This window comes from Thamnophis sirtalis, unplaced genomic scaffold (genome assembly GCF_051295495.1).
Source record: "Thamnophis sirtalis isolate CommonGarterSnake01/CBP01778 unplaced genomic scaffold, rThaSir2_p1.2 scaffold_14, whole genome shotgun sequence".
NCBI lineage: Eukaryota > Metazoa > Chordata > Lepidosauria > Squamata > Natricidae > Thamnophis > Thamnophis sirtalis.
In genome coordinates, this window is record NW_028261394.1 from 19,008,104 (window position 1) to 19,028,622 (window position 20,519).

Genomic DNA, 20,519 nt, shown 5'->3' on the forward strand with positions numbered 1-20,519 from the left:
GAATTCCATATAGTTACTGCCCTGGGATAGAAGCTGTTTTCAGCCTATTTGTCCTTGTTTTTATTGTCCTGTACCGTCTGCCAGATGGTAATAGTTCAAAAAAAAAAAAGGTGCCCAGGATGAGATGGATCTTTAAGAATATTTTAAACTTTCTTAAGCCGACGGGAACTATAAAGCTCTTCCAAAGAGGGGAGAGGGCAACCAATGATCCTCTGAGCAATGATGAACCCTCTAGAGTTATGGCCTATCTACCACTGTGCAATTGGCAAACCATACACAGGTGCAGTAAGTTAAAAAGAGCTTTTAAGTCTGTCAGATACCCCAAATTAGTTGTTCATAATGGACAAATTATGGAACAAAAATATATTTTGCAGACTTGACAAAACTAGGCCACCCAGGGGAGACTTACAGTTTGATTTTTATCCCCTTCACAACTTCTGCTTCTCATTTAAAGGTTGATAAAAGAGAATATTTCTAGCTCACGGTTGAAATTAAGGGTTCTTGTTGCTCTCTGAGTTTGATAGTTTTTGTGCAGAAGTTTCATTACCAGCTCTGAGATGTTACTTAGTTTGGGTAATGAAAGAAACCCTACTAAGAGAGTACCATGTTGGAGTGCGTGAAGGGGCTTTCGTTCTGCTCATCTTGAGATCCTCTAGCTGCTCCCTAATCAAACGTCATTGTCTTGGTTACTTCCTTTTTCAGAAGTTTGATTTCAGAAGTTCTGATTCGATTACTGCCATGTTTTTCAACTATCCTGCTAATGCTGCTGCCGGACAGTCTTCATAATCAGCATATTTCATTGATCTTTCTCGCTGTAGGAAATTCCTTTGGACCAGGTAGAGCTCGATAAGGAGAATGAGATGCTAATTACAGTGGCTCATTTCCAGAAAGAGGTTTTTGGAACATTTGGCACCCCTTTCTTGCTAAGAATACACCAGGTGGGTTCTGTATAGACTGTGGTTGCGTTGAGTCTGTGTTACCGAAAGAGAAATTATTTTGCACTGAAGACCAAAACTGATGGATGGTCTTCCCAAACCAGTGGCTATCAGGTCTCACAATTTTCACATTATTGTTCACTCCATCACAATTTTTAGTCAACATCCTCAGGTGGTAAACTAAATCAGTGTGCAAGCATAGGTGTGCATAAATGTTTATAAATGTGCACACACAATGTTCAACTTTTATACAGCACATGGACACAAAGCAGGCTTTTAGCATTGTCCAGCATCATCTCAGATGTATAAAAAAAATCTACAGTTAACTAGCAGAATATATGCTTGATAGACTTTTAACGTGCTATAATTAATGTCCTGTATCTCTGGAATTCTGATGCTTTTAGGGTGAGCATTTTCGAGAAGTGATGAAGAGGATTCAGACAGTCCTGGACATCCAAGAGAAGGAATTTGAAAAGGTATTGATGTGAAGTAGAACATCTGTTACTTTGCAAAGGATGGTGGGTGTTAGAATTGGCATGAGAGTGAGGTAGAAGAAAAGGGTGTTCCTTCTTTTCATCTACCGTATTTTCACGACCATAAGCCGCACCGGATTGTAAGCCGCAGTATCAGTTAATGTTAATTTTTTAAACTTTTTTCACATATAAAGCGCACCGGGTTATAAGCCGCGCTCAGAGACCCGGCTCCCCTTGGTTCCTTATCGAATCACGTGCGCAGGTTGCAACTGGAACTCCGTCTGCCCAAGTTGGGGCATTTTCTGGCTTGGGACGCTCCGGCGGCTTCTTCGGGAGGCAGCCCGCCGGCTTCGGCGAAGGCTGGGACGGAGAGCACGGCAACCGTGGAGCATGTGCAAAGTACTTTCGACTCCATGCCGGCCCCGCTCACCGCGCGCCGGCCTTCGGGGATGAAGGGACAGGACTTCCCGGGCGGAAGGCATGCCTGGCTCTGCGGCTCCAGCCCCGGCACCTTTCGGCCGAGCCTCTCCCGCCAGGCGGCCGCCTTCCTCCGCTGAGCGGCCCCGCGCAGCCACGCCACCCCGGGAGATCGCCAGCGCGGGGGCCTGGGGCGCCGCGGTCAGGTCGCTCTGTCCTCTCCGCCTCCCGCGCCTTGCCCACCGCCCGCCTGCCCAGGATGCTGACCTACTGCCATGCCCCACGCCCACCACTGGCCCGCTCCTGCGCCGCCGCCGCCCTGCTCGGAGTCCTCTGGCTGCACGCCTGCTGCGGCATGCCCCATGTCATCCGCATCGGTGAGCCAGGCGGGGGGGGATGGGGGCGGGCAGGGCACCCGGGTTGCGGTCCCCGAGGTGGGCGGGTGGGCGCACGTGGCAGGCGTTGGCTAGTGGGACATTTCTGGCGCGGGAGGCTTCGGGTTCCGCTGCTCTCCCGGCTCTTGCCCGGCCGGCGTGGTGTGCTGGGAAGACCGGCGCCGCACCGGCCACCCGCGCGCCCTTGACCGGCAGCGCAGAGCCGGCTGGGGCGCGGAGCGGAGTTAGGCAGGGCGACTGCCGGGGCGGATGGGGTGCTCGGCGCCGGCAAATCCTGAAGGGCTGCGCCGGTCTGCCGTCCCTTCTTGCGGCGGCGGGGGTGACGGAACAGCCCACTCTATAGGGGCTGGGAGCTGGGTGGCTCTCTGCTCCGACTCAGAAAGTAACGAGGTTGAAGGGAGAGACCCGAGGGACATGTGCATGCTTGCGAGCTTCAAGTTTGAGCGTCAGGAGGGAGAGATTTTTGATCTTTTTTCACACATAAAGCGCACCGGGTTATAAGCCGCACTGCCGGTTTTTGATCAAATTTTAGGATTTTCAGTGCGGCTTATGGTCGTGAAAATACGGTACTTCATTAAATCTGTAAGGACCTCACCTTTCCCCTCCACAAAGTTCTCGCTTACATTCTTAGGAATAAAACTGCCTAGAATTGCTTTGTAAATGTAAATACTTATAATATTCTATGTTTAAAATGTTGGATTTTGTATTGGAGATGTAAAAAAAAAACAAGTCAGGTTTAATAGAAAGGAAAACATGGATAGAGGCCAGAATTATAACTATAAGTCATTGTGGCTGTAAATTGAGGTATCAAGATGCTGGAAAACCAGCAGCCCAGGTTCGAGATCCCAGTGCCATGTGATGAGGTGAGCTCCCGTCCTCGCCTCAGCTCCTGCCTATCTAGCAATTCGAAAACATGCAAATGCGAGAAGATCAATAGTTACCACATTAGTGGGAAGGTAACAGCACTCCGTGATGACATGACCGCAGAAACGTCTTCGGACAGCGCTGGCCCAATGGCCTTGAAATGGAGATGAGCACCGCCCCCTAAAGCTCACATAACCATGGGCATGCTTTGATCTTTCTAAAAGTTTCTTGTTTTCTCTCAGCTTGTACTCGTCCCTAATTTTTGTGGCAGTCTAGTCACCGAAGTGCGGTAAATAAATCTTCTGTTGTGTGTTTTTTTTCTCTTTAAAGTTTAAGTTTGCTATTGTAATGATGGGCCGGCACCAGTATCTTAATGAAGATGAATATGAAGTGAACTTGAAAGATTTTGAGCCCCAACCCGGTGAGGGTCCATTTATCTTCATTTGGGGGCTGGGGTGTGTGTGTTTCTATATGAGTGTGTGTGTTGTGTTGTGTTGTTTGTGCTCTTCAAACTAAGTGGGAGCTACTTCAGGTTGAAGGTGGAGCAGATCCTGTGTCACAATTCTTCAGGTGTCACAGCAAACCCTCTAGAACGGGTGTCAAACTTGATTTCATTGATGGCCGCATCAGGATTGTGTTTGACCACTGGGGGCTGGGGTGGGCATGGCCAGCTCGACGTCACTCATGTCAGGTGCACCTGTGGTGGCCAGAGCGCTCTGCCAGTGAAAACGGGCTCCTGAGCTCTTTTTCAGCTGCAACCCTCCGCCAGCGAAACCCTCCGTTTTTGGCTGCAATGGGCTCCTGCATCCCTCTGCCAGTGAAAATGGAGTTTGTGAGGGCCGCACGCAGTTCTCCTGAGCTCCATTTTCGGCTGCAATGGGCTCCTGCATCCCTCTGCCAGTGAAAATGGAGCTTGCGAGGGCCGCACGCAGTTCTCCTGAGCTCCGTTTTTGGTAGCAGAGGCACCACGGGCCAGTCTTTCCAAGATGGCCTGCAGATCTAAGCACTCTGTGGGCCGAATCCGGCCCCCGGGCCTTGAGTTTGACACCCCTGCTGTAGAAACTCACTCATCCTTTCTCTTTCTTCCTCCAGGCAACATGTCTCATCCCAGGCCATGGCTCGGGCTCGATCATTTCAACAAAGCCCCAAAGAGAAGCCGCTACACGTACCTTGAAAAAGCTATTAAAATCCATAACTGACTTACCCTCTCCAGTTTGTTCGAGGCAAAAAGGGGCAACGATAAGTGTGTGTGTGTGCGTGCGTGTGTGTGTGTGTGCGTGCGTGCGCGCACCTTTTTAACAACTGTAGGACTTTTGGTACACGTGCACTTGAGATTGGGAGTCTCCAGCAAGACAATTTGCTGCTGATTTATTAATTTTATTTTGAGGCTGTTCAGTTTGGCTTCTCTGTATATCTATTATTGACTGCCCTCTATTTTCTTTTTCTTTTTTTTTTGAGCAAAAAAAAATGAAGGTGTTTTATAAAAAAATAAATAAAGCTCGGGTGCCAATGAGAGTTTTTATGGGGAACCAAGCAAGATGGTCAGCATAAAAGAAGGGAAGAGGGTCGAATAGGACAGTTGACATTGGCAAACTCTTTGTCTGTAGTACCTTTAAGGGCACAGTCTGTGCGGGCTGCCCTCCCTCCTTTCTCTCCCCCCCCCCCGCCCGATCCTTTCCCCACCCACCCACCCCCTATGCGTGGTACCTGCCATCACTGCAGCTAGCTGGCACTATGGTTAGGCTCACGTTTGATTTCTTTCCTTCAGTTATATACTTTAAGTGAAATTTTTGTGCATTTGTAAATGCGAAGAGAAACTCACATCATCAATAAATAGCAATCTCTATTTCATTGTGTACACTGTTGGCACTTATTCGGGGCAGAAACGTCTTTTCAATCAGCCTAGGAATTCTCTTTTTATTATTATTATTCTATTATTATTATTATTATTGTTTTAAATAAAAGACTTTTGAGTCAAGTCCCTCCCCTTCACTAACTCCCCACATCACTTTTTGCCAAGGAAGACTCAAAATCCTCGAAAGAGCCGTGGCATCTTTATATTCCTTTTAGAAACTGCTCAGAAGAAGGATTTGATTATCAATTAATGCCCAAGTATGGCAGCTGGCATCTCAGGGGGATTGCAGAAGGGAGGGAGGGAATCACCTGATTTATATTGAATTTTAGCTAATCCAGGAAGACGAGCAAACTCGCTTTTTCGCACTGAGGGCACGTTCACTAGCATTTAGTAAGCTGTTGACTTTGTAAAAAGGGGCAGGGAGCTTGGGAGGGGGCAAAAAAACAGAATTGTATATTTAACAAAGGAAACATGTACAATTTAACACTTGGAGTTTTCTCTTTTTGCCGGGGAGGGGAGGGGGGCAGGGTGCGTCTGCCAGTGAATTCCTCAGATGTCAATATTCATTGTGTGTAGTTTTATTTCAGTCCCAGCCTCCTTTCCTGTTTTAGTTTGGAGCTAATGGCAACCTTTGTGGAATATCTACTTTTTTTTCTTCTTTTTGGAGTGAGTAAAACTAGAATCTGCCATTTACACTCCCTTCATTTTTTCCCTCCTTTAATTTCGTATTCTTTATCTTCACCCCTTCCTTCGTTCTTATCTCCTCTTCCTTCTCTTTTTCTCCTCTCTCCTCCCCTCCCGTTTTGTTTTTTGTTTTATTTTGTTTCTGTAGCTACAGTGTGCAATGATTCTTCCTGTATATTGCCTTTTTTGGCTGGAAAAAAAATGTTGTATGTTGAATAAAATTTTCTATAAAATTTTACTTCAGTGAGTCGAAGACGACTTCTCCTTGCAAGTATAGTTTTGGGAGATGTTATTTAAGACAGGGTTTTTGTTTTATCAAAGGGCAAACGTTTTTGAAATTGACCTCATTCAGGAATAAGGTGAAGTGGCTTCTCTTGGCTTGAATTTTAAAAAGCAAGATGTTGGTACTGATAGAAAAAATAATATACATAGCGTTGCAATTGCAGCACGAAAGTGACATAAATACAGCTAAGTGCAGCGAAGACCTAAATTGGAATAGGTCATAATTCCAAGGAGTTTGAGAGAGATTGATATGTTACACTTTTTTTTTCCTATAGCAACCAAAATAAAAGTAATACTTAATTTCTGTCAGTATGTTCTGCTTCACTTCGGGCCAGAGCAATCAATATTTTCCCATAAAAATGTACCTTCTCCAAGTGTGTATTAATTCCCGGTTAACAATTGGTCCTAAAATCTTGACTAGTTAGCTTTTCCAGGGACATCACATCCTTTATAGAAAGTTTAAGGGGAACGTAACTAGTTTATCAAATAAACTAGATTTGCACAACTTAAACCATGAGGCTGTGGTAGGTTGGGTTTGTTTTTTCTTTTGCTTCTTCCATTAGTGAACTGTTAAGTCATGGTTTATAATTTCTCCTGGTTCAATGTGGGCCAGTTACTCCAGCAAACTGTGATTAATCCTGGCTTAGTACAAGACAGGCTGTCGGCAGCTGCCTGATTCCTACACACCCCTGAAGATATGGGTGCATCTTGAACACGTTTCTGGGTTCAAGCTTTGTCTGCGGAGCAAATACTCCCTTCTAGTACAATAGAAAAGACATTAATGGAGTTTGTGTCATGAGAAATTTTTAGGAAAACGAATCCTTGAAAAATTGCAAAACAGAAGCTTAGTGCATTAAAATTAGGCCAGCAATATTCCTGGTGAGGAGTCCGCCTTCTGAAACTGCTGGACTACAGTTCCCATTAGCCTTATCCCATTGGCCCTTTGAGGTGGAGGGAAAGGAATAATCAAAGCTCTGATTGTAAAATGACCTTAGATGGACAGCCGCTTTATCATTTAAAAAAATATAATTTTAGAGTAGTGATTCTAAGCCTTGGCAACGTTAAGCGGTGTGGACTTCAACTCCCAGAATTCCCTAGCCAGCATTGCTCAAACCTCAAAGTTGCCCACACCAAATGAACTGTTTTATAGTGACCATTTTTTAATTGAAAGGCATAAGCTGCAGCTCACAAAAGCTTACACTTCCTAATTAACTTTACTTTAAAAAGATGCTACCAGGCTCTCAGAGTTTTAGCTACCATGGACTAAAACAACACTTCCCCTGCAATTATTTGATCCTTTCAATTACCAGAAGAATTTGCTGAGCACCCTGAGATTTCTCTGCTTCCAGTGCCTTGAAATGCTGCAAGGTGAATTTTTTCTCTAAAAGAAGGGATTGGCCCTGCTTTGTACTGACAAGAATCTCCCTACTGTTTAGGCAATTTGCAACCCTTTCAGCATCTTGTAATATTTTTTCCTGGTTTTGCCATCCCAAAATATTCTAATGGAATACTGAAGTGATGCAAAAAGTCTGCTGTTTTCATTTTGAATAATTTTCTTTCACTTGGATGCTTTAATTTTTCCGAAAGCAAACTTGGAGGAAATACTTTACTTTAGCAAGTCGTATTTTTAAGGGTTGGTGTGTGTTTTCAGTAATGAATTAACATATTCTGTAATCACGTCAGGTTGCTTGGTAATCACTGGTCTAAAACTTAAAATGTGTCCACATCTCTCTGCCAAATTAGGCAGTCTGGTTTATAAAGCTAATATTTTTATTTTTTGAATTGCACTGAAAAAGAAACAGAAGGAAGCAAAGTACTGCGTATGGAGAAAGTCCAGATTTTAAGCACCATTACATGGCCTACATATTGCTCAAGATTTCTGTTTTATTAATAAAGAATCAGTTTAAAATAAGGTGAAGATGTTTCTGCAGGATTTCAAATCTGGTTTGCGCTTTGGTTCTAAGCTTGAAAACAAAACTTCTGTGCCTTGTACTATGTAAAGCCATACTGACAAATTCCAAGTTTCTGGATTAAAATTTAAAGCTACATTTACATTTTTAAATCAGATCAATCTTTACAATATAAGTTAAAACCAGATGGGCCAATCTTGTTCAGGGTGTCCTCTCTTCTATTTCACCCATTCAACACAATGAGGTTGGCAACCTATGATAAACTTTCTCTGAGACGTCCAACCCATTTGAGTCTCATTTGGATAAATATGAAGTTACAGCCCTGCCATGAAATCATAATTCCCTAATTATTATTCTGCAGTTACCTAGCCTGAGACTTATTTGTTCTGTTTGGATTTCTGATCATATTGCCTTCCATCTCATGGAAGGCAGCCTTTTTAATATTTTAACCTTGGCTTAGCAATAGCACTTAGACTTATACGTATATCGCTTACAGCCCTCTCTAAACGGTTTAGAGAGTCAGCCTCCAGCCCCCCCCAAAATCTGTGTCCTCATCTGACTGACCTCAGAATACTGAGTCAACCTTGAGCCGGTGAGGATCAAACCCCCGGCAGTCAGCAGAATTAAGCTGGAGATCTGTGGCTCTTATAAAGTGCCTGTCCATCCTCTTTCACACAGTTACAAAGGCATCCTTCCCCATGTATTCCTTACAAAATCTATTCTGGTTCTCCACTTGAATCAAGATGGTCCCTTTTCCATGACCCCCCAACTCCATTAGAAATGCCTCATTCTTTGGATGTCTATCAAGCTTTTTTTTAGTTGGGAATATTGTATGTATGGCACCATTTAGTGTGTTGCCCTGCCTTCTACATTCCATCTTCAGCATGTCTAAAAGTGCACAGAAGCTTTGCTATGTGATGGCCCAATTGTCATGCCACCTTCCAGTATAGAACATAGAAGGTAGAATAACAGTTGGAAAAGTTCTTGGGAGGTCTTCTAGTCCAACTACTTGGTCCAGCAGGAGACCTACGTATATTATTCTGGACAAATGGTTGTCTAACCTCTTCTGAAAAACCTCCCGTGAAGGAGCACCCATAATTTCTGGAGACATGTTGTTCCACCAATTAATAGCAATAATATCAACTCATAAAGTTGCCATGGTGAGGAAAGGTGGGGGGAGCGCATTCCACTCATACCTTCGGCTAGAGTCGGATCTCAGATTACTGCAGCAGGCTTGTGAGGCATGCATCTTGTTGGAGAATGTGATTTATGACACAGACTGAGGGGAGGGAAGGAACGGGTAAAGTTCAGCTGTAATTCAAATGAGGTTTAGATCTGACTGCAATAGAGTATTGCCAAAATGGTGCTCCTAATAAATGACTGTTTTTCTTTTGAAACTTGACTCGAGGCTCATGAATCAATTAGGGCATCTATAGGAAACATGACAGTTAGATCTGAGCCTCCTTTATATATCACTTCACTCTGCTTTACAGCCCTCTCTAAGCAGTTTACAGGGTCAGGCTCTTACCCCCAACCATCTGTGTCCTCATTTTACTGACCTGGAAAATGGATGGAAGGATGAGTCAACCTTGATTATTTCCTGATAATTCTCTCTATCGGAATTTTTCCTTAATTCTAGGTTGCATCTTTCTTTAATGATTTTGCCACCCACTACTTGTTCTGCCCTCAGGTGTTTTGGAGAAAATCTTGACCTAGTATTCTCTGTGGCAGCACCTCTACTGAAAGACAGCTATCATGCCCCCTTTAATCCTTCTCTTTAAAGATACCTTTTTCTCCACAACATTCATTGTACGGTTTAGTTTCCAGATCGCTTGTCATCATTGTTCTTCTCTCCGCTCTTTATCTAAAGTCTCAGCCTCTTGTTTGTATTGTTAGCAGAACTGGACACCGCATTCCAAGTGTGGCCTTACTGTGCAGTATAAAGCAGCTTGCTGGCTGAGGAATTCTGGGAGTTGAAGTCCACAAGTCTCAAAAGTTGCCAAGGTTGGAGACCCCTGGTTTAGACTCCCTTCCTTCCTGCCAGCCTGCCTTCAGGGCAGAAATTTTTCAACCATGGCAGGGTGGACTTCAACTCCCAGAGGGTGCTTTTTTTTTTAAGTGTACATTTGGCATGAGAAGTTATGTTCCACAATTTTTGAATGGTGGTGGTAGTGGTAGGGAAGTAGTCCTTGGGTTACAACAGTGTTTGGGACTGCAATTCCATCGCAAAGCAGCACAGTCATAAAAGTGTGACCTCATATGACCATGCTGACTTAACAGTGGCAGTGGAGACAGTTTCAGTTGCCACTTTTAGGTGACTCCCATGAGGTTGCAGCTCCCCACAGTCACCAATAGCCATCTACAACCTCCTGCTGACTTGCAGGAATGGTATATGGCAGGGGTCTCCAACCTTGGCAACTTTAGGACTTCAACTCCCAGAGTTCTTCAGCCAGCTAAAGTTGCAAGGTTGGAGACCCGTGCTATGTGGGAATGGTCCAGAGGTGGGTAGGTCATCGGTTTGGAATCATTGTGCGCTCCCACGACAGACCTAAATCCAGCCCCCCATGAATTCCATTGATCCATATTTAGAGCCATGTTAGCTTTGACTGTTCAGATTCTTGTGTACAGATAGTAATAAACTCATCTGTGCTTTAAACTCAATGACTGCTCCTGGTTATTGTACTCCTGACATAATAGCAAAAGCAATAGCATTTACAGCACTCTCTGGGTGGTTTACAATGTTGAAGCATTATTTGCCTATCGCCCCCAACAATCTGGATCCTCGTTTTACTGCCCTGAGAAGGATGGAAGGCTGAGTCAATCTTGAGCCCCGTCAGCATCAAACTCCAGGCTGTGGGCAGACTTTATCTGCAATTGTGCACCATGGCTCTGATTAAACATTGTGCCAAGCAGTCCAGTTAATTATGGATGTTCTATGAATGTCCCACTTTTATTACATTGTAGCTTTCTGAATCTTCCTTCGTCCTACCTTTTGAAGGCATGGCTGGGCTATCTTATTTCAGAAGCTACTGGGAAACTCCTTACCTGATCATCAGTGTTCCTCCGCGTTCTTTCTCAACCACCTCCAAATCTCTGACAGGGGTCAAGTGAGAACCACAACTAGTTTTTTTGAGAGGATGAGGTTCCCACCAAACAATCCTGAGTTGTTAAAACTCAGAATTTCCCAGTCTTGGCAACTTTAAGATGTGTGAACGTTGATGTTCTGACCGAGGTTTCCCAAGAGCCTGAAGCAAATTCCTTGTCCCGACAAAAACCACTTTTATTAATTGACTGAATTCTGCTCCTTCACACCCAACAAAGTCTTTCAAGGGAGGATTTACAGTCACAGACCTTGTTGGCTTGGAGAGTGGACAGCCCGATATCTGCAAAACTTGGCAAGGAGTCTTGGAGAGTCACAAATCAATTAAGCAAACTAATTGTCTCCTGCAAGCTCCATTCCCCTTTCATTCCTCTTTTCTTTCCTCTGGGAGCGGCCATTCATCATCCACCTGTTGCCATACTCCCAAGTTGACCCCTGTTCTTTAGTTGTTCCCTTTGTCTGGCAACTCTGCGCATGTGCACACTGGGAACAGGCTCCAACTATTTGTCTGCCCCACTGATGTCTGACTCCAAAGGCAGCTGATAACTGTCAGACCGCCCTGACCCCCTCTCTGCCTCCAACACAGAACCCTCATCAGAACCTTCCCCAGACTCCAGGACTGGCCCATGTTCCTCCCCAACTTCCTCGCTGTCTGAATCTGCTTGCGGGCCACAACAGTCGACTTCCAGAATTTTCCAGCCAGCAGGCCAGGAACAGGGACTAAGATCCATAAAAATAAAGGACCATACTACCATACTAGATAGGACCTGAGGAGCAGACCATGTAGGAGGCCCCAGAGAGTCTAACACATAGTGGTAGAGTGTAGGATGCAGGAAAAGTCAATATACTCTTAGGTGGCACCAGGGACGTGCAGTCACTAGGGGCAAGGGAGGCGGAGCCTCACCAGTCTCCTCAGGAAAAAGAAAGAAATTTAAATATATTTTTTTAAATAATTAAAGCCAAGATAGTTGCTACCAGATTCCAGCTCACAGTGGCTTGGTGTCTGCTTAGTGTTAACCAAAGCAGGAGGCAAGAGAACTCAGGGCCTCTTTTCCATAAGGAATTTTTCGCCTTCTAAAAGTTAATAAAGAGTTAAAAGGCAAAGAAGTTCAGATGGAAAAGAGGCACTAATTCTCCCGCCTCCTGATTTGGAAGCAGCCAATCGTGTCTTCTTGAGCACGCTTACATTGGGCGGGGCGTGCTTCAGAGGAGAGAGGAGTGGGCGAGAAGGAGGAGGCTGCCTCTTTGCTGCAGACCTGGGCGCTTGGTGGCTCCTGCGATGCAAAGTGCCCCACCATCCCCGCTGCTGCCGCCCGCTGCCCCGGCCTGCTTCTCCAGGCTCCGCCGCTGGAAGTCCCGGATCGCCTCTGGCGGAAGGCTGGGTGAGAAGCAGAGCGAAGCTTCTCTGCGGCCTCCCGGCGCTGCCCAAAGGCTCTTGCAGGAGCACGTGTCAGCGGCCGGCGGCCTGGAGCGGCCCCGGCTGTGAGACAAGGGAGCACTTAAAGCAGCCGCCGCCACCACCACCCCTCCTTCGCCCGGTTGCTCCCGCGATGCAAATTCCCCCCCCCCTGCCGAGGCCGACCGCTGCCCTGCTGAGCCTCACCAGGTATCAACCTCACCGCACGTCACTGGGTGGCACAATCACGTACGTAGTTGGCACTGGGTACAGGAAATCTGCACAATGTATGGGCTAGACCCTCCCAAGGTCAGATGGGAGATTTCACAGAAGATCATGACAAATACAGGCCTAAGATCTTGAGGGACTTCCAGATCCAGACATACAGGTAGGTACCGGCCAATCAACCAGACATTGTGGTAGTAGACAAGGGCCAGAAGACAACGCTGGTGATAAGCTGTAGCAGTGCCAAGTGACGGCAACCTCAGGAAGCAGGAAAAGGACCAGGGCCTGAAGAAGGAACTAGAGAAGATGTGGGAAGTATGGGCCAAAGCCCCCCCAGGGATGGTAGGAGCACTCAAGAGTTGTGTTTCCTAAGCTAGGAAAGTGACTCCCAACAGATGCCAGGAAGAACATTGGCATTCTCTGTCCAAAATAGTGCAGTTCTAGGAACAGCTGAGATGCTCTACAAAGCCCTCAAAACTCCCAGGCTTCTGGTAGAGAACCCAAGATGGAGAAAGGCACAGACCACCCCATAGGGTGAGGTGGGATTTTATACCTCATACATAACATGTCTTTTTAAATTATTTATTCCATTTATATGGCCACCATCTCTATACAGGTGGTTGTATCGGTTGAGTTTGGTAGGGTTTGAATTTGGAAAACTTTCTTCAGCTGCTCCTTGGTAAAGTACGAAGACATCAATTTACAGCAGGATTTGGTCTATCTTTAGCTTCGGTTCACTGGTAAATTGCTAAACTCAGAACTTTAAAACCGGCTAGAGGACTTTGAAATGTAAACTCTGACGTGGCCGTTGACTCAGCATTTCCATCTCTCTTGCCTAACCTTCCCGTATAATAACCTTCGTAATCGTTCTTTCAATCTGGACTTTGAGCTTTGACTCACTTGTTTTGATTAATTGGATTGCACATCCTTTCAAGTTGAGGTCTGAAAAAGATTCGTCAAACCAGACCGGCTTGTAAGTAAGTGGCTGATGGCTCACTGTGTACTGCATAGCCAATCATTTGAGATGCAATCAGTAAATTGTGGTTCAACTCAGCTAAGCAAAATTAACCAAATGGAAATCATTAAAAATGTCCGTCATTCAGTATTTAAAATCAATTTTTGGGAAAATCAAAACAACAAATGGTTACTTGCTATGTACCAGTTCAAGTGGCGATGCGTTTAAGTCCCTGATTTTACTTAGGTGGAGAAAAAGTCCAGTCCAGGACTCTCTTGGAGGCCCTGATACCATGATGGGCCATTTAACCAATGATGGCAGGGACTCTGGGTTGCTATCCTTACATGCAAGATTTCCAAATTCTATGGTGTGTTTGAAGACTGAGGTCCTTAAATACATCTCACCTGTTTTAAGAAACATGTTTGGCATGTTTCAAAATCTGGTTCAGAAGCCTGTTTGTTTATTTATTTTGTCACTAGAGTAGTGTTTCTTAGTCTTGGCAACTTTAAGATGTATGAACTTCAACTTCCAGAATTTCCCAGCCAACTTTGAGTCCTGTAGACTTTGACTTCTAGAGTTCCCTGGCCAATTTTAAGATATATGGACTGACTCCCATAATTCCCCAGCATACTGAATTCTGAAATCCACACATCTTAAGCTGCTGGAGTGGAGAAATAGGAACCAAGGACTACCATCTGCTGATAGTATCCTCCCTTCTCCCTTGCTCTTTTTCTCCTTTCCCCCTTCAGCTGCCAGTGTCCTCTATCTTCCTTATCAAAGAAAATACAACATTGGAGAAGGACACAGGAACCATTTCTTTAACCAGTGCAACAAAATAAGAGCATCATCCAGGGAACGTGTCCTGCTCTCCCATCTAATGAGAAAGCTTTGCCATTACCCTGTCCACATAAAGAATCAAAATCTTAACAATTAATCCCCCAAAACAAGAGCTGGAACAAAGAGCTTCTCAAAATTCTGTATCAAATATAGGGGCAGGCAGGATATTCTATGTCAGCGGTGTCAAAACTCAATTTCATTTCATTCATTTCTGTCATCAAGGTTGTGTTTGACCCGGGGGGGGGGGGAGGGTGTGTGTGGCCAGCTTGATGTCACTTGTGTCAGGGGTAGCTGTGACGGCCCGAGTGTCTGCCAGTGAAAATGTGGCCCTCCCGATCTCTATTTTCGGCTGGGATGGCCTCTTGCAATCCTCTGCCAGCAAAAACAGAGCTTGGGAGGCCCGTATGCGGCCCTCCCGAACTTCGTTTTCACTGGCAGAGAGTTGCAGGAGGCTGTCCCAGCTGAAAACGGAGATCGGGAGCCCATTTTTGCTAGCAAAGGCATTGTGGGCTGGTCCTTCATTGTTTTCAAGGCAGCACCACAGACCAGATCTAAGCACCTCCGTGAGGCAGATCTGGCCTGCGGGCCTTGAGGTTGACACGCCTGGTCTATATGGAGATGGTACAAAAAAGTCAAGATGGCTACCACCACCATGCAACCAAAGCCCCACCCTCTTTTAAAATGCATATTAAAATAGGCAGGGCTCTGATGACCTGCCCTTTGACTCCATCTTCACTGTTTGGGGCTCCTTCAGGCCAAGGAATGGAGAGATTTCTCTGGCGTTTCTTTTATCCAACCCAATGAAAATTGGGTCCGGAGAAAAACGAAGGATTTCTCAGTCCAGCATGAAGTAAAAAGCATGTAAAAGTGGCCTCTAGTCCAGCAAGCAAGGAGGCCAGGAGGAGATGCTTGGTAGGACATAAATGGTACATTGTTGACCTGGTCCTCAGAGGAGATATGTCGTGACTGAAGCACAGATGGGTTTAAACAGTCTCAAGGAGGGAGCGTACCAAAAGATTCACAAAAGAAAAACCAAAACGAGTTAATTCACAAACCTCAAATACCAGGAAATTAGTACAGAAAATCCTAGAGCAGATCCTTGACCGGCTGCAAGCCGCTTCCCTGCTTAGGAGACTGAAGGCCAATGTTGACTGGAGCCCAGCCAGTTTCACCACAGACTAAGGAGCCCATCCCACATAGGGCAATCCAGTTCCAAACATAAGGATGCTGTGGGACAGAATGTGTGAATCCATCCACGTCGGACACTCCTTTGCTCCTGTTTGATTTCCAAGGAGACAGCTGGGTGGGCCGTTCTTCTAAGCAGCTAGATCCTTTTATACCGGTAGATGTGATAGCGGCAACACGGACAATAATGATCGACGTCCTTACAGCATTTGGACATGAAGGGGATGAGACAGCAGCCCAGGCAGCACCTGAGAGCCACGTAAGAAAATAAAAAGACAGACCATGGCTTGAAAAGGGTTTTCTTATGGCTTGAAGGTAATGCCAAAAAATTACACCAAGAATTCCATTTCAAAATTGTATAGACGAGTGATGGCTAACCATTTTGCTTTCGCATTACAAAAGCAGGGGGCATGCGCGGGTGTGCCCACACCCATAATTCTATGCATGTGCCCCCTACCTCTCACATGCACGCGCGACCTCCCCCCGCTTTTGGCACGTGATGGATCTGTTTTTCACCCTCCCAAGCCTCCAGAGGCATTCTAGGAGCCTGGGGAGGGCAAAAATAGCCTCCCCCTCCCCTCCCAGAGGCCCTCTGGAGGCTTCAGGGGCTTCCCTGAAACCTCTGGAGAGTGAAAAACGCCCCTATGGGCAACCCGGAAGTCCGTTCCCGAACTTCCACTTTGCCTGTTAGGTTGTTTTTCGCCCTCTGGAGGCTTCAGGGAAGAAAAATGGCCGAAAATGCGCTCTGGAGCTGACAGGACAACACCTCGCATTCCCTAACAAATGCCTCTGTGTGGCACCTGTGGCATGCATGCCATAGGTTCACCATCACGGGTATAGACCAACCATTATCCATTCTGGCGCAAGCAATTCCTAATGATTCAGCAGGACGAGAGTGGAAAATGCCTCCCAAAATGTCAAACTAGAAATACAGAATTACTATCTGTCAACCAACCCCAGCAACTGTAGACCAGGGGTCTCCAAACTTGGCAACTTTCTTGTGAACTTCAACTCCCAGAATTCCTCAACCAGCCATGCCGACTATGGAATTCTGTGAGTTGAAGTCCAGAACTCTTAAAAGTAGCAAAGTTTGGAAGCCCCTGCTCTAGACCTTAGACAGTGGACCCTCAGATTCCAAGTGTCCAGTCTTTGATTGCAGTCCCAGTCCTGGTTGGAGAAGGCAGTCTGAGATTTTATTGTAAAAATATGTCACTCTTGAAGAACCACCCATTTTGGCAGATTTGTCGCTCATGGAAATGTTAAGATAGGTTGACTTCTACTCCCAGAATTCCCCAGTCAGCCTGCTCCAGACCCTCCCCTCCAACTCAGCGGGCGAGAAAATGTTGGGTCTGTTTGTCTACTCTCACATACTAATGAATTCCCAAATGTAAAGCCACAAAGCATATGGACACTCACCCAATCAAACACAGGCATGTCGAGGCGGCATAGGTTAGGCACCCCACACGGAAGACCACCTCGGTGGTGATGATCTGTCGGCAACAGGGGCAGATGGTGGATGCAGGTTTACTGGAGAAGATCCCGGCCACCACAACAGGTGGAGATGAGTCCATGCAAACTGTGGGGCAGAGAAGGGAGAGACATCAATGTGTATTTCATCTCTCACACCCAGAGCTTTTCAGTGTAGGCAGAAATCTCTTCTGGACAGCCATTTGCCTGCAATTTGGCAGTTTGAATCTCCCCAAGCTCAAAGTTGACTCCGCCTTCCACCTTTCCAAGATGGGTCAAATGAGGACCCAGATTGTTAGGAGCAATAGGCGGCCTCTGTAAACCGCTTAGAGAGGGCTGTAAAAGCACTATAAAGTGGTACATGTCTAAGTGCTATTGCTAGTCCTTTCCTTCCTTCCGTCTTTCCTTCCTTCCATCCATCCATCCATGATGTGCAGTGGTAAGAATGCAATATTGCAGGCTGACTGCCCACTGCTAGGAGTTTGATCCTGACCAGCTCAAGGTTGACTCAGCCTACCATCCTTCGGGGGTGGGTAAAATGAGGACCCAGATTGTTGGGGGAAAGAAGCTGACCCTGTAAACTGCTTAGAGAGGGCTGTAAAGCACTGTAAAGCAGGATATAAATCTAATTGCTATTGCTATATACTGTAAGCCTAAGCCACTGGAATCATTAGGCAGGCAGGTAGCCTGCCTTGACTATTCAGCCAGTTTGCAGAAGTCCAGAAAGTGTTAACCAACGGTTCTCCTGAGATGCGAACCAGTTGAATTCCACCACTGCACCAGCCCATAAATCGAGACAGCTCAGCAAACCCCAGGAAGAATTAAAAACAAGCAAAAAGCTTTGAAAGATTCTCCCGGTAATGAGGTTGAAAGCTCCTTTTTTTTTCCTGGGAAAGATGGCTTTGTGAAAAGATCTCCCGGGAAGAAGCTTTTTCTCCATCCCTTTCCCTAAGATCTTTTATCTTAGTCGGGCAATTTAAACCACCCCTGTCCTTGGGACCTGACTTTGATGGCCTTGGGTCCCTGCCCATCTCTCAGGCAGTTCCACATAGATGCTTTGCTTTTGTCTGCCCTTAAATACTTTGATAAAAGGCTTTTGGTTACAAAGAGCAAGTGAGATGCATCATTTCTATTTACACAAATGCTTCTGGGCCTCCTAGAGACTCTGCCAGCACTCTTAAAACAGAAACACCTTGAAGGAGTTCAGTTCCTTGGAACACCAGTAAAGAGAGCAACTTTGTCTCATACATGTCCTTGTAATTAAATGGGCACCCTGTCATTTGCTGCACTCCTGTCACTAACATTTGCAGAGCTCTTCCTGGTCCTTGGTCAGCATTCCAATCCTCACCTTTGGGCCCTCTGACTTTCAGCTTTAGATCCTGGAGGAGAATCTTAAGAGCCTTAAGCAGGAAATTCAGGGAAACATGGACGTTGTTCTCCCCGGGTATTGGTCTACTGTGAGATCTTAGGTGTCCAGAATAAGCCATGACTGCATCATAAACATGAATAGTGGCAACCCACTTTGTCTATCTGCAAATGGCCATAAATGAGACCTCTTGTATTTTCTGGACTATCCCTCTGTTGATCTGTTTCTGACTCTGTCTTTCTCTATCTCTCTATCTACAGTATCATCTGTTTGTCTGTCTATATCTCTCTGCCTCTCATCTCTTCTCTCTCTCTCTCACTCACTCACTCACTCACTCACTCACTCTTTCTCAAAATCTCACATATTTATATATCTATCATCTTTATCCATCCATCCATCTATCCATCTTCTCTCTCTCACCTACTTGTCTCATATATATCTATTATCCTTCCATCTTCTGCTTGCCTGCCCGCCCGCCCGCCCGCCCACCCACCAGCCCACCCGCCCATCCGTACGTCCGTCCGTCTATCCATCCATCATCTATCATCTATCTATCTATCTATCCATCTTCTCTCTCACACACACCTACTTGTCTCTCTATATACCTATTATCCATCCATTCATCTTTTGTCTGTCTGTCTCTCTTATCTGCCTGCCTGCCTGTCCCAAAGCCACTGGGTGTTATCAGTTCCAACCAGTTGTTCCTTATCAGACTTCCACAAAAGCAGCATCACTTCCCTCACTAAGGGCTGAGATCTACAACTGGTTGTCATCAGTGTTCTGTGGTCTATTTTGTGCAAAGCCCAGCAGAAACCTTAACCCTTGGTGTTTGGGAAGAGATATCAAAGAATGCTACTTGGACATCTAAGGCATCTTATTCTTCCCCAAGATTACAGGTAGTCCTCAATTTATGACTACAACTGACCAGAAGTTCCATTGCTAAGCAAAGAAATTATAAAATGCATTGGACCTGATTTTGCAACCGTTGGTTGTTTTGCACCATGATTGTTAAGCAAATAACTGCAGTCCTTAAGCAAATCATGTGATTGCTAAGCGATTCCAGCTCTTGCCGTTGACTTCTCTTATTGATGTCTACAGGAAAGGTTGCAAATCACATGACCTAAGAAGCTGCAACTTGTATAAATACATGCCAGTTGGTAAGCACCCAAATTTGGATCACAGGGACATGGGAATTGTGTGTGGTCATAAGTATGAGGACTGGTCATAAGTCACTTTTCAGTGCCACTGTAGGTTTGAATGGTCACTGAATGAATGGTTGTAGGTTGAGGACTGCCTGTATATGAATCAGTCCTCTGCATAGAGGTCTCTGGTGCATACCTGGTCCTAATGTATCGCAAGGCACTTCTTCGCAGCTATACGGAGGTGGAGATGCAACTTCATAGCAGCAAGCATCTGCATCGAGGAGGAAGAAAGAGAAGCATTGCAGAGGGTTTGAATCAAGCCCCCAACCCAATTCTCTTTCTTTTGATCCAAACCTCACCCTTGGAAAAGCACCTGGCACATACCTGTGACACGATAATGCTCGATCTCCGAACCATTAGGTGCGTAGGAATCTGATGCGTATTGTTTATAGCTTTGTGGTTCGGGGCCGTAGGCCTCTGGGGCATACATCTGTGGATTGTAGGGCTGTGATGTGTAGGCCTCGGGGGTGTATGAAGCAGAGTATCCCACAGCATAAGGTTCCTGGGGCACAGACAATGTCACCATGGGAGCAGTGACTTGCTCCTTCTGCTGGGACATCTTTATTCCAGACATCTGAAGGTGATGGGCAGTTCAGGAATATGATGGACAGGGAGACAGATAAACAGATAAACCAATAAATCTCTCCCTACAAAGGAGAACAAGCAAGTCAGAGGACAATGTCTCGTTTCCCACCGGTTAGCCATCTCTGGTGTTGGAAGCAATAGAATCCACAGGGTTAAGGTTCCATTTTAACACTCCTGTTCTCACAGTTTCATCGGAGGTACCTCTAGCCAATTACTGAAGAAGCTAATGCTCTTAAATCTTGACATGAATGTAGCTTACTCCACACCAAGCTACAACACTTTGCCTTGTTAAATAGAGTACATACCACTTTATAAAGCCTTAGTAAGACCACACCTGGAATACTGCAGCCAGTTTTTGTCACCACATTACAAAAAGATGTTGAGAC

At 45.7% G+C, this 20,519-nt stretch overlaps 2 protein-coding genes across 3 annotated transcripts in view; one reads left to right on the forward strand and one right to left on the reverse strand.

Annotated features, from left to right (window-relative positions):
• Window positions 1–4,930, forward strand: part of USP7 (ubiquitin specific peptidase 7) — a 105,577-nt gene extending 100,647 nt beyond the window's left edge. For both annotated transcript variants that reach the window (XM_087728977.1, XM_087728976.1), the window contains exons 28-31: window positions 819–938; window positions 1,340–1,411; window positions 3,415–3,505; window positions 4,177–4,930. In XM_087728977.1, coding sequence (XP_087585103.1) covers window positions 819–938; window positions 1,340–1,411; window positions 3,415–3,505; window positions 4,177–4,283 — 390 coding nt within the window. In that variant the 3' untranslated portion in view covers window positions 4,284–4,930. The remainder of the gene's footprint in view (window positions 1–818; window positions 939–1,339; window positions 1,412–3,414; window positions 3,506–4,176) is intronic.
• Window positions 4,931–15,652: 10,722 nt separating this feature from the next.
• On the reverse strand, window positions 15,653–20,122 carry LOC106538957 (lipopolysaccharide-induced tumor necrosis factor-alpha factor homolog). The gene is made up of 4 exons (XM_014053618.2): window positions 19,873–20,122; window positions 19,685–19,759; window positions 16,930–17,089; window positions 15,653–15,761 (listed from the first exon to the last, which is right to left on the reverse strand). Exons 1-4 carry the CDS (start codon window positions 20,120–20,122, stop codon window positions 15,653–15,655), a joined length of 594 nt encoding a protein of 197 aa, XP_013909093.2.
• Between the last annotated feature and the right edge of the window lie 397 nt (window positions 20,123–20,519).

Coding starts and splice junctions, on each gene's coding strand:
- LOC106538957 (XM_014053618.2), bottom strand. CDS start 20,122: ATGTCTGGAATAAAGATGTCCCAGCAGAAGGAGCAAGTCACTGCTCCC. Junction 19,760..19,872: donor CGAGCATTATCGTGTCACAG/GTATGTGCCAGG, acceptor TCCTCGATGCAG/ATGCTTGCTGCTATGAAGTT. Junction 15,762..16,929: donor ACATGCCTGTGTTTGATTGG/GTGAGTGTCCAT, acceptor CGTGGCTCTCAG/GTGCTGCCTGGGCTGCTGTC.